The sequence below is a fragment of the Podarcis gaigeae genome (assembly GCF_964106915.1).
Source record: "Podarcis gaigeae genome assembly, chromosome: 3".
NCBI lineage: Eukaryota > Metazoa > Chordata > Lepidosauria > Squamata > Lacertidae > Podarcis > Podarcis gaigeae.
The window spans coordinates 6,124,552-6,136,988 of record NC_139680.1 but is presented as its reverse complement, the minus strand read 5'-3'; the positions used below and the strand labels follow the sequence as shown (position 1 = coordinate 6,136,988).

The 12,437-nt window shown below is 43.4% G+C and overlaps 2 protein-coding genes across 5 annotated transcripts in view; one reads left to right on the top strand and one right to left on the bottom strand.

Annotated features, from left to right (window-relative positions):
* Positions 1-12,437, bottom strand: part of SLC1A4 (solute carrier family 1 member 4) — a 308,345-nt gene that overhangs the window by 88,121 nt on the left and 207,787 nt on the right. The gene's annotated exons all lie outside the window — the stretch shown is intronic.
* Positions 1-12,437, top strand: part of SPRED2 (sprouty related EVH1 domain containing 2) — an 82,261-nt gene that overhangs the window by 37,443 nt on the left and 32,381 nt on the right. Inside the window, exons 1-2 of one of the 3 annotated variants that reach the window (XM_083730598.1) lie at positions 4,780-4,883; positions 8,901-9,058. The exons of 1 other annotated variant lie outside the window; for it this stretch is intronic. Coding sequence is in view for 1 of the 2 variants with exons in the window: in XM_083730597.1 (XP_083586723.1) it covers positions 4,867-4,883 (17 nt within the window). In the remaining variant the exon portion in view is untranslated. Of the gene's footprint in view, positions 1-4,765; positions 4,884-8,900; positions 9,059-12,437 lie in introns of those variants that run through there. One more of the 3 variants, XM_083730597.1, reaches the window with a different exon arrangement.

Genomic DNA, 12,437 nt, shown 5'->3' with positions numbered 1-12,437 from the left:
GGTTGGTAATGGTTTCAAGTTGGATAAGGGGCTGTGTGTTGAGATTACTGCATTGCAGGCGGTTGGACTAGGTCAGGCTTCTTCAACCTCGTCCCTCCAGGTGTTTTTGGCCTACAACTCCCATGATCCCTGGCTAGCAAACTGAGAGGGGTGGCTAACACCCCAGAGGACAGGATCACACTTCAAAACGATCTTGACAGATTAGAGAACTGGGCCAAAACAAACAAGATGAATTTTAACAGGGAGAAATGTAAAGTATTGCACTTGGGCAAAAAAAATGAGAGGCACAAATACAAGATGGGTGACACCTGGCTTGAGAGCAGTACATTTGAAAAGGATCTAGGAGTCTTGGTTGACCACAAACTTGACATGAGCCAACAGTGTGACGCGGCAGCTAAAAAAGCCAATGCAATTCTGGGCTGCATCAATAGGAGTATAGCATCTAGATCAAGGGAAGTAATAGTGCCACTGTATTCTGCTCTGGTCAGACCTCACCTGGAGTACTGTGTCCAGTTCTGGGCACCACAGTTCAAGAAGGACACTGACAAACTGGAACGTGTCCAGAGGAGGGCAACCAAAATGGTCAAAGGCCTGGAAACGATGCCTTATGAGGAACGGCTAAGGGAGTTGGGCATGTTTAGCCTGGAAAAGAGGAGGTTAAGGGGTGATATGATAGCCATGTTCAAATATATAGAAGGATGTCACATAGAGGAGGGAGAAAGGTTGTTTTCTGCTGCTCCAGAGAAGCGGACACGGAGCAATGGTTCCAAACTACAAGAAAGAAGATGCCACCTAAACATTAGGAAGAACTTCCTGACAGTAAGAGCTGTTTGACAGTGGAATTTGCTGCCAAGGAGTGTGGTGGAGTCTCCTTCTTTGGAGGTCTTTAAGCAGAGGCTTGACAACCATATGTCAGGAGTGCTCTGATGGTGTTTCCTGCTTGGCAGGGGGTTGGACTCGATGGCCCTTGTGGTCTCTTCCAACTCTATGATTCTATTCTAGCAGGACCAGTGGTCAGGGATGAAGGGAATTGTAGTCACAAAACATCTGGAGGGCCGAGGTTGAGGAAGCCTAGATGATTCTCAGGTACCTCCCAACTCTTCAATTTTATGATTCTACCATGCCTTTCTCTCTCCCTCTTTTGATCTGTTTAAAGTTAGTTCAAGATCCCAAAGCTGGTAGCCATGGTTTTTCCGTTCAGATGGGAAGATATGGTTAATTAGATACTTCCTGTGCATTGTGAAGGGGGGGGGGGGACAGTTTGTGCTGATCTCTCCTTAAGTCAAGATATGATCCAAACATGGCTGTGTCGATAATACATGCAGGACAACGTGGATGGATTGAGGTGTCTGTTGCGAAATCATAGGAAGTTTTGCCAACAATGAAGGCTTAAGCTGTTGTGGGTTCACATCCCTTGCACCAGGCATGTCCAGAGTCTGTTTCAGGCCCGCCAGTCTGAACCCTCACCAACTTCAATCCTAAAAGAAGCTCAACAACTCCAACCCTAAAAAAAGGCCAGCAACTTTGGTTGGCTCTTCACTTCATCAAATCCGGCCCTCTTTGAAAAAAGTTTGGACACCACTGCTTTATGTCAATTAAATCATATAATATATGCCTGAAGACTCTACGTATTCCATTCTGACGGGGCAACGCATGGGCATGTTGCTTCTGTTTATCCATTGGATTCTTCTGCCCGTCATGGATCTGTGGAAGATTTTCCTTTTCTTTTGCCTCTTTTGAAACAGAGGCAGCTTTCATATTGTCACTGGGGTTTTTTTTTGGGGGGGGGTGTGTTCAATAACATACTGGCAAATTCAGGTTGTAAAATTAAAGTGGATTTGGTGCTTTTGCACAACAAACCTGTTTCTCTCCCCCCCACACCCTTCAAACAACTTGACTTCTTGCAGTTAGGAAAGTGACAGGAAAATGCGCTGGGAAGTGTGGGGTGAGAATTCCTTGGTGTAACATTGTGTAACCTCCCTTCAAAGAAAATTGGAACGAATGCCCAAGAAACAGCCGATATGCAGACAAATCAGGATGAATGTTCAGTAAACAGATCTGTCTGGAAGCAGCCAGAGTGTGAAAAGCTTGTCTTTGGTTTGTTTTCAAGTACACCCCCTGCTTGCCTCAGGATGATAAACAGGCCTGTTATGGTGTTTTTAATCTCTCTTAGGGAAGGAAGTACGCTTTTAAATAAACATCAGATACCTTTCCATTTCTGCTATCTTGAATGAAAATGAAATCTTTAAAATACCTTGCTGTTTGTGTGTCACACTGTGCTCTTGAAACTGTTTCAAAGGTACTTCATAATTTCCCCCTTTCTCTCCTTGAAAAATCCAAGTGAATTAAAAGCAATTAGAGCTTCAAAGCCAGCTATATTTAAAAATAGTAGCATTTTTGTGCATGTTTCTTCAATAGAGTCCTTCGCCTATTGGAAACAGCAAGGCTGGATCTCTTCCAGCCTTCTCCTATATTATTTGATAACTTAGTTGTGACTAAAGCCTTTAACATACTCTGAATATTTAGATAAATGCTGCTTTTTAATTTTAAAAAGAGCACTCTGTGCTCCTTTTGATCTGACTCACTTATCCCTTTCATCAACGCCTGCTGTCCTCTTCACAAACCACTTCTGCTACTGAGCTCTGTCATCTGTAGGCTGCACAGTTAATACAGGATTGATCAAAACTGGGTGGTTGTGGTGTATAGCTATATTTACATAAGCCTGCAGAATTATCTGCCTTGTTTCAGGCTTCTCTCGGCTGTCAAAATCTAGAGAATTCTAGGTCCACACTCTTCTCTACATACCTCTTCACTGTCCCTCCAGGCGATTCCAGTGGCTGGTCCCAACATGTGGAATGGGGGGGGGGTCCACCTGCTTCTGCTCTCTGATTATTATGTAGCCTCCCCTTCTCTTACGGAGAGGCTTGTCCTGTTCCTCCGCACCCTTCTCTTTTGTAGGACGTTTTGCGCTAACACCCAATTTTTACTTGCTTATAGGGGAGCTTCAGTTGTGGTTTGCTGGCCCCAGCCTTGGTAGCCCTTGCACTTGGAAATAAGGTAAAGGTAAAGGGACCCCTGACCATTAGGTCCAGTAGTGACTGACTCTGGGGTTGCGGCGCTCATCTCGCTTTATTGGCCGAGGGAGCTGGCATACAGCTTCCGGGTCATGTGGCCAGCTTGACTAAGCCGCTTCTGGCGAACCAGAGCACTGCACGGAAATGCTGTTTACCTTCCCGCCAGAGTGGTACCTGTTTATCTACTTGCACTTTGACATTTCGAACTGCTAGGTTGGCAAGAGCAGGGACCGAGCAATGGGAGCTCACCCCATCGCGGGGATTTGAACCGCCGACCTTCTGATCGGCAAGTCCTAGGCTCTGTGGTTTAGACCACAGCGCCACCCGCACCTCGCACTTGGAAATACAAGTGTGCAAATGCAGAAGAGCGCCTGTGCGGTAGAACTAATACTCCCACAACTTCCCCCCTCTACCTCTCCCCCCGCCGCCATGTTTAAATCAGTTGGGCTCCAAAACCAGAAATATGCTCAACTTCTGGGAACAAAGGGGTTTTAAAAGGAGAATTGGTGAGTGCAGAAGGGGTTAAACGCCCCCTTCTCCCCATGCCAGTTCTCCAGTACAAATCACCCCTCTGCCCCTCCCCCAATGTTTGTGGGCCTTGGCAATTGATGCTTCCCTATGAAGAACATGTTTTATGGCATGGGTAGGCAAACTAAGGCCCGGGGGCCGGATCCAGCCCATTCGCCTTCTAAATCTGGCCCACGGACGGTCCAGGAATCAGCATGTTTTTTACATGAGTAGAATGTGTTCTTTTATTTAAAATGCATCTCTGGATTATTTGTGGGGCCTGCCTGGTGTTTTTACATGAGTAGAATGTGTGCTTTCATTTAAAATGCATCTCTGGGTTACTTGTGGGGCATAGGAATTCGTTCATTTTTATTTTTATTTTCAGAATATAGTCCAGCCCCCCCCCCCCAAGGTCTGAGGGAAGGTGGACCAGCCGACCCCCTGCTGAAAAAGTTTGCTGACCCCTGTAAAGCCCCAAGTGATCAGCCAGATGGGACCAATATGTAGTTCCATAATGACCAACACCAAATCACGAATGGGAGGAAGAAAATAAAAATATATAATGGAATTAAGTATTTATTACAATGACATTGTGATAAATATTTCAGTGCATTTTAAGGACAGATGCTCTTTTATCAGGGGAAGCTATTTTTAACAGATTCCGTCCATAAGCCACAATGCAAGGCTCTTGCTAACTTCTCAGAGGTGCGTGGGCTGCCTCGCATGGCTCTGTGGCATGTGTTTGACTGGGTTGGTCACTGTTTTGTGCAGGTGTGGTCCACTACCCCAGATGTACATTGCACCAAATCGGAGTAGCACCAGCCCCTAGCATCCTTAGCGGTCCTTGAGTAAAATGTTTGTGTTGCAGCTTTTAACCTCATTGCACTGTAAGCAGTGCTGAGACATTCAGTTGGTTCAGGGCGCAGGATATAAATGGTAATAGCAGGATGCTGCTGTTGGTTTTTAAAACAACACCAACGGAGAAGGTGGAAGAGTAAAGGTGGAAGTGTTTGGTCAGTTTTTGGTTTAATTCACTGTGGGAATGCTGAAACATGAGGAACTACGCAACTGGCCTATAAAATGCAGAATAGTCCTCTGATGACTCATCTAGTACAATGCAGTATATTTGTCAAGGAGACTGAATCATGCAAGGGGGGGGGGGAGAGAGAGCCACTTTTCTACTAACCAGCTGGTACTCGAGTCAGCAAGGCAATCCATTTTATCGTATGGTTTATTGTGGCAATAATGGTAAAAGCTGCACGCGGGGTTATAAAATGTAGAGGAAATGGCATCTGTCGGCAGGTACGTATCTTCCTCTTTTAGATGCTGTGTGTGCCTGGGCTCAGGTATCCGGATTTTTCCTCTTTCCATGGTTTCTAGTCTCCCTTTTTAAAAACAAGTCTGTAAATTCTGCAGTGGTCTGTTGTGGAAAGAAGGCACATTTTAATGGCTTACATTTAAGATGCTTCACTGAGGAGAGTAACTTGTGCGTACATGACCCTTTTGGACTGAAATGTGGAGTGGGGGGGGGGGAGGGATGAAGGCTACCTGTTCATGAACTGAGTGACAGGGCAAAAAGGGAACTGGATTTTGAATGGCAAAGCATATCATTGGGAACTGCGGCTCTTATCTATATGAGTTGGCAGGTGACTAACATTCCTTGAAGGATGAGTGTATCTATCATAGGTGATTTGAGTTGTGATAAATTAGACTTTAACCAACAGTATATGCAGTAATAACAGAGGGCTCTTGCCCTGGGGAGGATTTCCCTCTCACCATGGACAATTTCTTTTATATTTCACAAAATGCTGTATTGCTATTTATTTTTGTCTGTATTTGCTTTATGCAGCATTAAAAAAAAAAAACCCAGGGATGAAAAAAAGACAAATTCAACCACAGGTAGAGGTACATTTATGGAAGTCTGTGGGGACACTTACATTTTGCCAGTGGCCTGGTGGTGCGGCTTGCAGATCCAGTAATCCAACGGTTCTATTTCTAACTATGCCTGTAGAGCATAACAAAGCCTAGGGGTCGGGCCAGTTTTGCTGATAGATGTGCTTAGCATCACAGCTTAAGCTAATGGTCCCTAAAGGTAAAGGTAAAGGACCCCTGACAGTAAAATACAGTCGCAGACGACTCTGGGGTTGCAGTGCTCATCTTGCTTTACTGGCCGAGGGAGCCGATTTGTCTGCCAACAGTTTATCTGGGTCATTTGGCCAGCATGACTTAAGCCACTTCTGACGAAACCAGAGCAGCACACGGAAACACCGTTTACCTTCCCGCTGGAGCAGTGCCTATTTATCTACTTGCACTTTGATGTGCTTTCGAACTGCTAGGTTGGCAGGAGCAGGGAACGAGCAACGGGAGCTCACCCCGTCGCAGGGATTCGAACCACCAACCTTCTGATCGGTGAGCCCTAGGCTCTGTGGTTTAGAGCACAGCACCACCATGTCCCAGTTATCCCTAGGTCCCCTTCAAAGCCCCTCCAAAACTTTAAGCAGGCTTCACCAGCAAAAGCTCATCTTCCAACAGAGCCCATCTTCCTATCATTTCCGTATCTGTGGAATATTTTGCCACAAGACAGAAGTGAATTTTGATAAAGAAACATTATTGAATGAATGCTTTCCCTTTTGTATTAATTTGATAACAACAACAAAATGCAAACATAACAACAGCAAAGAAAACACAATAATCAAAAATGTTAATCATAAGGCATCACAGCCTGGAAGGACAAATGCTTTGACACACGGTTCGGCAAGCAATATTTGTATTAATGAATTGTAGCCATAGCACATGTGACCATGCTATCTACAGGGAGACTTGTCTGGGGAGTTTTAGAAGAATCAGGAAGAATAGTAGTTGTCTAACAACAAGGTTATCTTGATTTTAAAAAATGACATACATCATCTGTATGTCTTCTTTTTCTTTTTTAAGTAACAAATAATTGTCTGAGGACCGTTTTCAGCCGTGGATGCAATTGTAGAAGAATTATCAATTCATTAAAATTCCCCCTTCTGTGTGTTCACCCTCTCAATATGACATCTAGTTATTTTATTGAAAGCAATTGTACCCCACACTCTGCGCATCTTACAGTATTTGAAATCTACAATTATCTAAAAGAAACAGGAGCCATCACTTAAAAACAAACACTTAAAAAAATTACTTGCTGCATGAAGCAAAAGTCTGCTGGAATAAAACAAAGTGTTCACCAATTGGCAAAGAAGAAGAAGAAGAAGAAGAAGAAGAGGAGGAGGAGGAGGAGGAAAGGCAAGAGAGGATATGTGTATATGTCTGTATTTTCACAGTTTATTACATGCTTACCAGGGAAGGAAACTTGTGAGTGAGTGGTTCCTTGATCTTGGAAGACAGAAATTTTCCTGCTCTGCCCTATGTAACCTCCCAGTTGGATTACTATGTGGGTCTATCCTTGGAGTCAGTCTGGAGGCTGCAGCTTGTGTACTTGTGGGGTAACAAAAGGCGAGGTGGATGAAATATCCGGAGTTGGATTATATTGTTTTCAGTGTTGCTTTCAATCTTTCTTGTCCCCACTCACCTCCATCCTGCGTTCATTTTATTTTATTTTGAAGAACGGAGTTTATGACCCATAGGACAGAAAGTTGGGCAGGGGGAGGAACAAAGGAGGAAAAGAGAAGAGAAATAAATGTTTGATGTAAATCAGAAAATGTAGCTCATTCCCAAATGCCTTTTGTTGGAATGTTAAATAATGTGATGTTTCGCTCAAAAACTTGGTCCAGAGATTTACCTTTTCACCTAAGGAATTCATGTCACTTTTCAGCCTGCAATTCTTTTGTGATTTTTAATACTGTGATCAGTAATCATTAAGTTCTCCCTTCCCCACCCACGGTCTCAAGCTGTCAGGATCAGACCAGCATGCACAGATTTAATCCAAAGAATCTACCCAAAGTACCACAATAGTCTGCCCCTGATCAAACAGTGAACCCCAAAGAAACACACTTTCAAAGAGAATGTGAAGTATGAATAGTAAACGAGGGAAATCGACAAGGATGTGAAGAAAGCATGACAGTTTGCACAATGCCTTTTTTTCTTGCTATCAAGAATCTCCATCACATAAACCTTGGGCTTTCCCATCCAGTTGTGTGAGGCTTCTCCACATTTTGAGCGTTCTGCTAGTCTTGCTTTTTGTTTGTAACTTGTCTCACTCCCAGCTGGTTATAACCTGGGATCTAAAAACATATCTTCATAAGGCTGAAACATCAACCATCATCAACAAAAGTAAAGGGTAGAGGGACCCCTGACCATTAGGTCCAGTCGTGGCCAACTCTGGGGTTGCAGCACTCATCTCGCTTTACTGGCCAAGGGAGCCAGCGTACAGCTTCCGGGTCATGTGGCCAGCATGACTAAGCCGCTTCTGGCGAACCAGAGCAGCGCACGGAAACACCGTTTACCTTCCCGCCAGAGCGGTACCTATTTATCTATTTGCACTTTGACGTGCTTTCGAACTGCAAAGCCACCCCCAAAAAGGCATTCTGCTTTGGCAACTCTGCAGGGGAGCATAGGCTTTTTGCTGAGCCCACTCTGTTTTGCACTTCTGGCCACTTGCAGCCTAAACTTTTGCAGAAAAAGTACAGTATCCTAGAAGAATGCTATGGCAATTTCAACCAGATGTAAGGGAAGATATGACCTTGAAATGTCTTTGGAGATCCAGGCTTTTTAAGGGCTTGTTGAGATAGTATCTCCTTGAGTTATGTCTGGAAAACAACACTCCTGCAACTTCCCAATGGCTGAAAATGAAGCTGTGAAATGGGACCCAGAGGGACATCACAAGAAGGTTTCATTGCGCTGAGCAGCAATTAACTTTTGTATCTTTTCTGCCAGGAATGCATAGAAGCACTCCAGTAGCTCCACATCTAAAAGAACAGGACACCATGTCCCCTGATAGCTCTTGCCCAAGATCAACCGATAGGGCAGCAGAATGCAATCAAAGTGATAGCATCTCCCAATGATTCCTGGATACATGGTTTCTCCTGGGATAGAAATCCTTTTGTCTATCCCAAGCAAAAAAGCTAATTGGCACCCCATTTTCCACTGTTTCGTGCAAGGAAAAGCAAGGCAGATTGCGCAATACTTTTTTTTCTGGGAGGAAAACTGTCTCCTCCTAACAACAAGGGAACGCCTCCCACTTCACTGGTCTACCTGTCAACAATCTCATGCTTCTATTAATAGGCTTGTTTTATCCCATGGGTGGTATCCTAGAAATGAACTCCCTACCATTGGCCCATCTGGGATAAAATAAATTTCATTGGTTAACTTCAAAAGCTGTGATGTCATTGATTCCAGATCTCAGACCAACCCTCCAATAAATAGAGAGAAGAGTTTTTGCTGGTCCACATCTTCCACTTCCACTTGCAGAAACATGACCAAGGCAATACCAGAGGTGTGTCTATTAGAGAACCTGTCTTTCTCCAGGCATCTAAGCTTTATATATTCTAGAAGAGGTAAATCTTTGAACGAAAAGCATTTTTGTTTATTTTTTTAAAAAACTAGGAATGTGATCTTTTGATACTTGTCTTTTGAGCCAGCGTTCTTGTCCTTTGTTGATATTGTAAGAAAATGCTTTAGCCTAGGAATTCTGCTTATATGATTCTGGTAAAAGTGATGCATTGCTTTCTCTCTGTGCAAGCAATGCAGACTAATGTATACTTTCCAAAAGGATTTATTGGTATTTATCATACAAGGACCTGCAGCCCTTATAGCCCGCTGTAAGTAGGAGCAGATATTCTTCTATGGTGTTAGGAGACTTACCCAAAGGGTTTAAAAGTAAATCATTTCCATTTCCCAATGTTGGCTTGTGTTTGCAGAGTCTCAAATGTAGGCTGTATTCATCACCAAGAGGAGACCACTTGGACATCAGCTGAGCAGGTAGCATCTTGCCAGCCAGCAGAATAGTTTGGTGTTTGAGTTTTGGGGTTTCTTGGCGGGCGGGTTGCTGCTGGTCATTTAGTTTCCATGCAAATTAAGTGGGTATTAAAATTTACTGGTCACCACTAAAACTTGTACTGTGCTAAACTTGCAGCCATTCTACACAACACACAGAATGTGATGTTAGCCTAGGATTGCATATGCATTCGCTTGCCACAAAGAAACCTGCACTAAACCTTTTTTTCCTCTGGTTTCCTAGTTATGCAGGGAATTCTGTCTGTGCAGGAGCACACTCAGATCTGACAGATATGTCATATCCGCCACCAGAAGTAGCACGATTCAGGAATTTGCTGCTTTAATCTGCATAACGTATTGATAGGTTCTGGATCTGCAAAGAACAGAACTTTTTGTAATCACCTGCGTTAGAAAAGCTGTGATTCCCATGAGTGTTTTGAAGAAGAGTTTCAGGCAGAGACTCAGCAAATAGATCCAGAGAGAGCCGGGCCAGCTTAACTTCAAACTGTGGGGACACGCATGGCCATCCGAAGGGCGTTTGTTGAAAGTTAAGAACATTGCTGCTAGCAATATATATTGCAGCTTCTATAGCCTATGTATAGTAGCGGTGTTTAAAATGAGAGTTGCCATAGCGACCCGTAGTTAAAAGTAGAAGTCGGCAAATGAGTCCTCTTTTTTTGCTCTTCAAAATATGGCAGCCCTAGGTAAAAGATCTGAGGAACTGCTGTAGTTAAATGATTCCTCCAGTAGATTTGAGATTAGAGTTCAATTCAGTTTTTAGAGAATGCTAGCCTTCAAGTAATGCTCTGCTTTTTCCGAAAACAAAAAACACCTACCAGGCAGCCAATGAAATTTTCTCTTTCCAAGTAATTGGATCAATCTGGTTTATTCCTTTTTAGCATGACCTCATGTGAATGTGAATGCAGAATGTGAAGCTGAATGGAGTTAGTGCAGATTGTGAATGGTGTTTCAGCCATTAATTTGCCTCTTTATTGGATTCCGCCCTTTCTTTTTGTCTGTTCCCATTTAACAACCTCCACCTTTGACCTCTGACACTATAATGTTCTTTTGCTGAATGGATGCTTTAGAGCCAGATGATTATTCCATTGTAAATTGTGGAGTCATTAGGAGCACTCTATTCTTAAAGCTTTTTGCTGTGCCAAATGGTTTGTTCTATGCTTGAAGATTCTGGAGAGAAATAAGGGGGTTTGTGCTCCACAGAACTCAGTTTGGTCATAGCTCACAGTGTAAGAATATGTGGGTTACATGCATCCAGCCACATCAGTGCAAAGTAATTTAATGCATGTCTAATTATAGAATTATTGAAGAATTATAAGTCAAATGTTTGGGCATAGAAAGGTTTGCTCATTTTAATTTCCCCCTTGCTTGTAAAAATAAACATGTTCTGAAATCATTTCAGATTACAACTTGTTTATGGCGAGAGGAGTAATTGTTCGTTTTTATGCAGTTTGTCTCTGTTTTGCCAGTGAATTCAAAGTTGCTTTGCTTATTTATTTAGTGCATTTGTCTCTTTTGAGTGGTGAGGGGGATGGGAGGTGTTAACTATGAAATGCAAGAAAGATGCAATTTAGGTTTTTCCAAGTTATTTCTTGTATTGGCCAACACTTTAAATTAAAAGTGTAAAGAAGAATTATTAAAGTTTGGAAGAGTTTCGGCTCCCCAGCTCGGTCTGTTGAAGGCCAGAGACTTGCTTCTAACTTCACCATCAAAGGATCTGAGAGAAGGGCTGTCCCCCAGCCTCCCATATGATGCTTGGTTTCTAACACGCCCATCCCCATTCAGAACTCAAGTGAAATCAAAAGTGTCCGCTCCCACTACAAAATTCAAGTGTTTTCTATTACTGCTGTTGCAAAAAGTTGCTGTTGCAAAAAGTCACTGTGGTTATTCTGTATAGAACTGAGCTTTGCATAGAATTGTCATTGGATTCTAATGATCTTTTGGCTCAACTGTTTATAATTGTTGAGAAGTATGAGCTCCTCTCTCTCAGCTTTCTAGTGAAAAGTAAAGACAGCTTTATTTGAGACTGACTGAGCTGCTGCAAGGGTTGTGCACACACACACTGCTGTTCTTGTTTACTTTGATTTCCTTTTCCTTCTTAAATACTCTTTCAGCCATATTAAGGTACTTTGGCATGAGATGGGGAGTGCATTTACATATGTTTTCTCTACACCTGGTTGTTTACCTACCTTACCTTACCTTAGATTCCACCTAAACATGAGGAAGAACTTCCTGACAGTAAGAGCTGTTTGACAGTGGAATTTGCTGCCAAGGAGTGTGGTGGAGTCTCCTTCTTTGGAGGTCTTTAAGCAGAGGCTTGACAACCATATGTCAGGAGTGCTCTGATGGTGTTTCCTGCTTGGCAGGGGGTTGGACTCGATGGCCCTTGTGGTCTCTTCCAACTCTATGATTCTATACTACTTCCATGCATATGAAGAGGTGGGCTCTCTCCTCCTTGGAGGTTTATGCCACAGTACGTCTGTTTCAAGTGTTACATCTGTTATGGTGCTACAATTCTTCTCTTTTAAAGCGTTAAGGCTAATGGGAGGAGGTGGCACTCAAAATGTTTTCACACTGTGCCTAATGCAAGTTAGCACAGCTACTGCTTTTCCTGTATCAGTTTAGCCGTTCCTTTAAACTTTAGGCAGATGATTTAACAGGTTGGGACTTCCCTCTCCCCTTTTACCATAATTTTAATCAAGGTAATACAACACTGGGGTACAGGTGGTGCTGTGGGTTAAACCACAGAGCATAGGACTTGCCGATCAGAAGGTCAGCGGTTCGAATCCCCGCGACGGGGTGAGCTCCCGTTGCTCGGTCCCTGCTCCTGCCAACCTAGCAGTTCGAAAGCACATCAAAGTGCAAGTAGATAAATAGGTACCCCTCCAGCGGGAAGGTAAACGGTGTTTCCGTGCGCTGCTC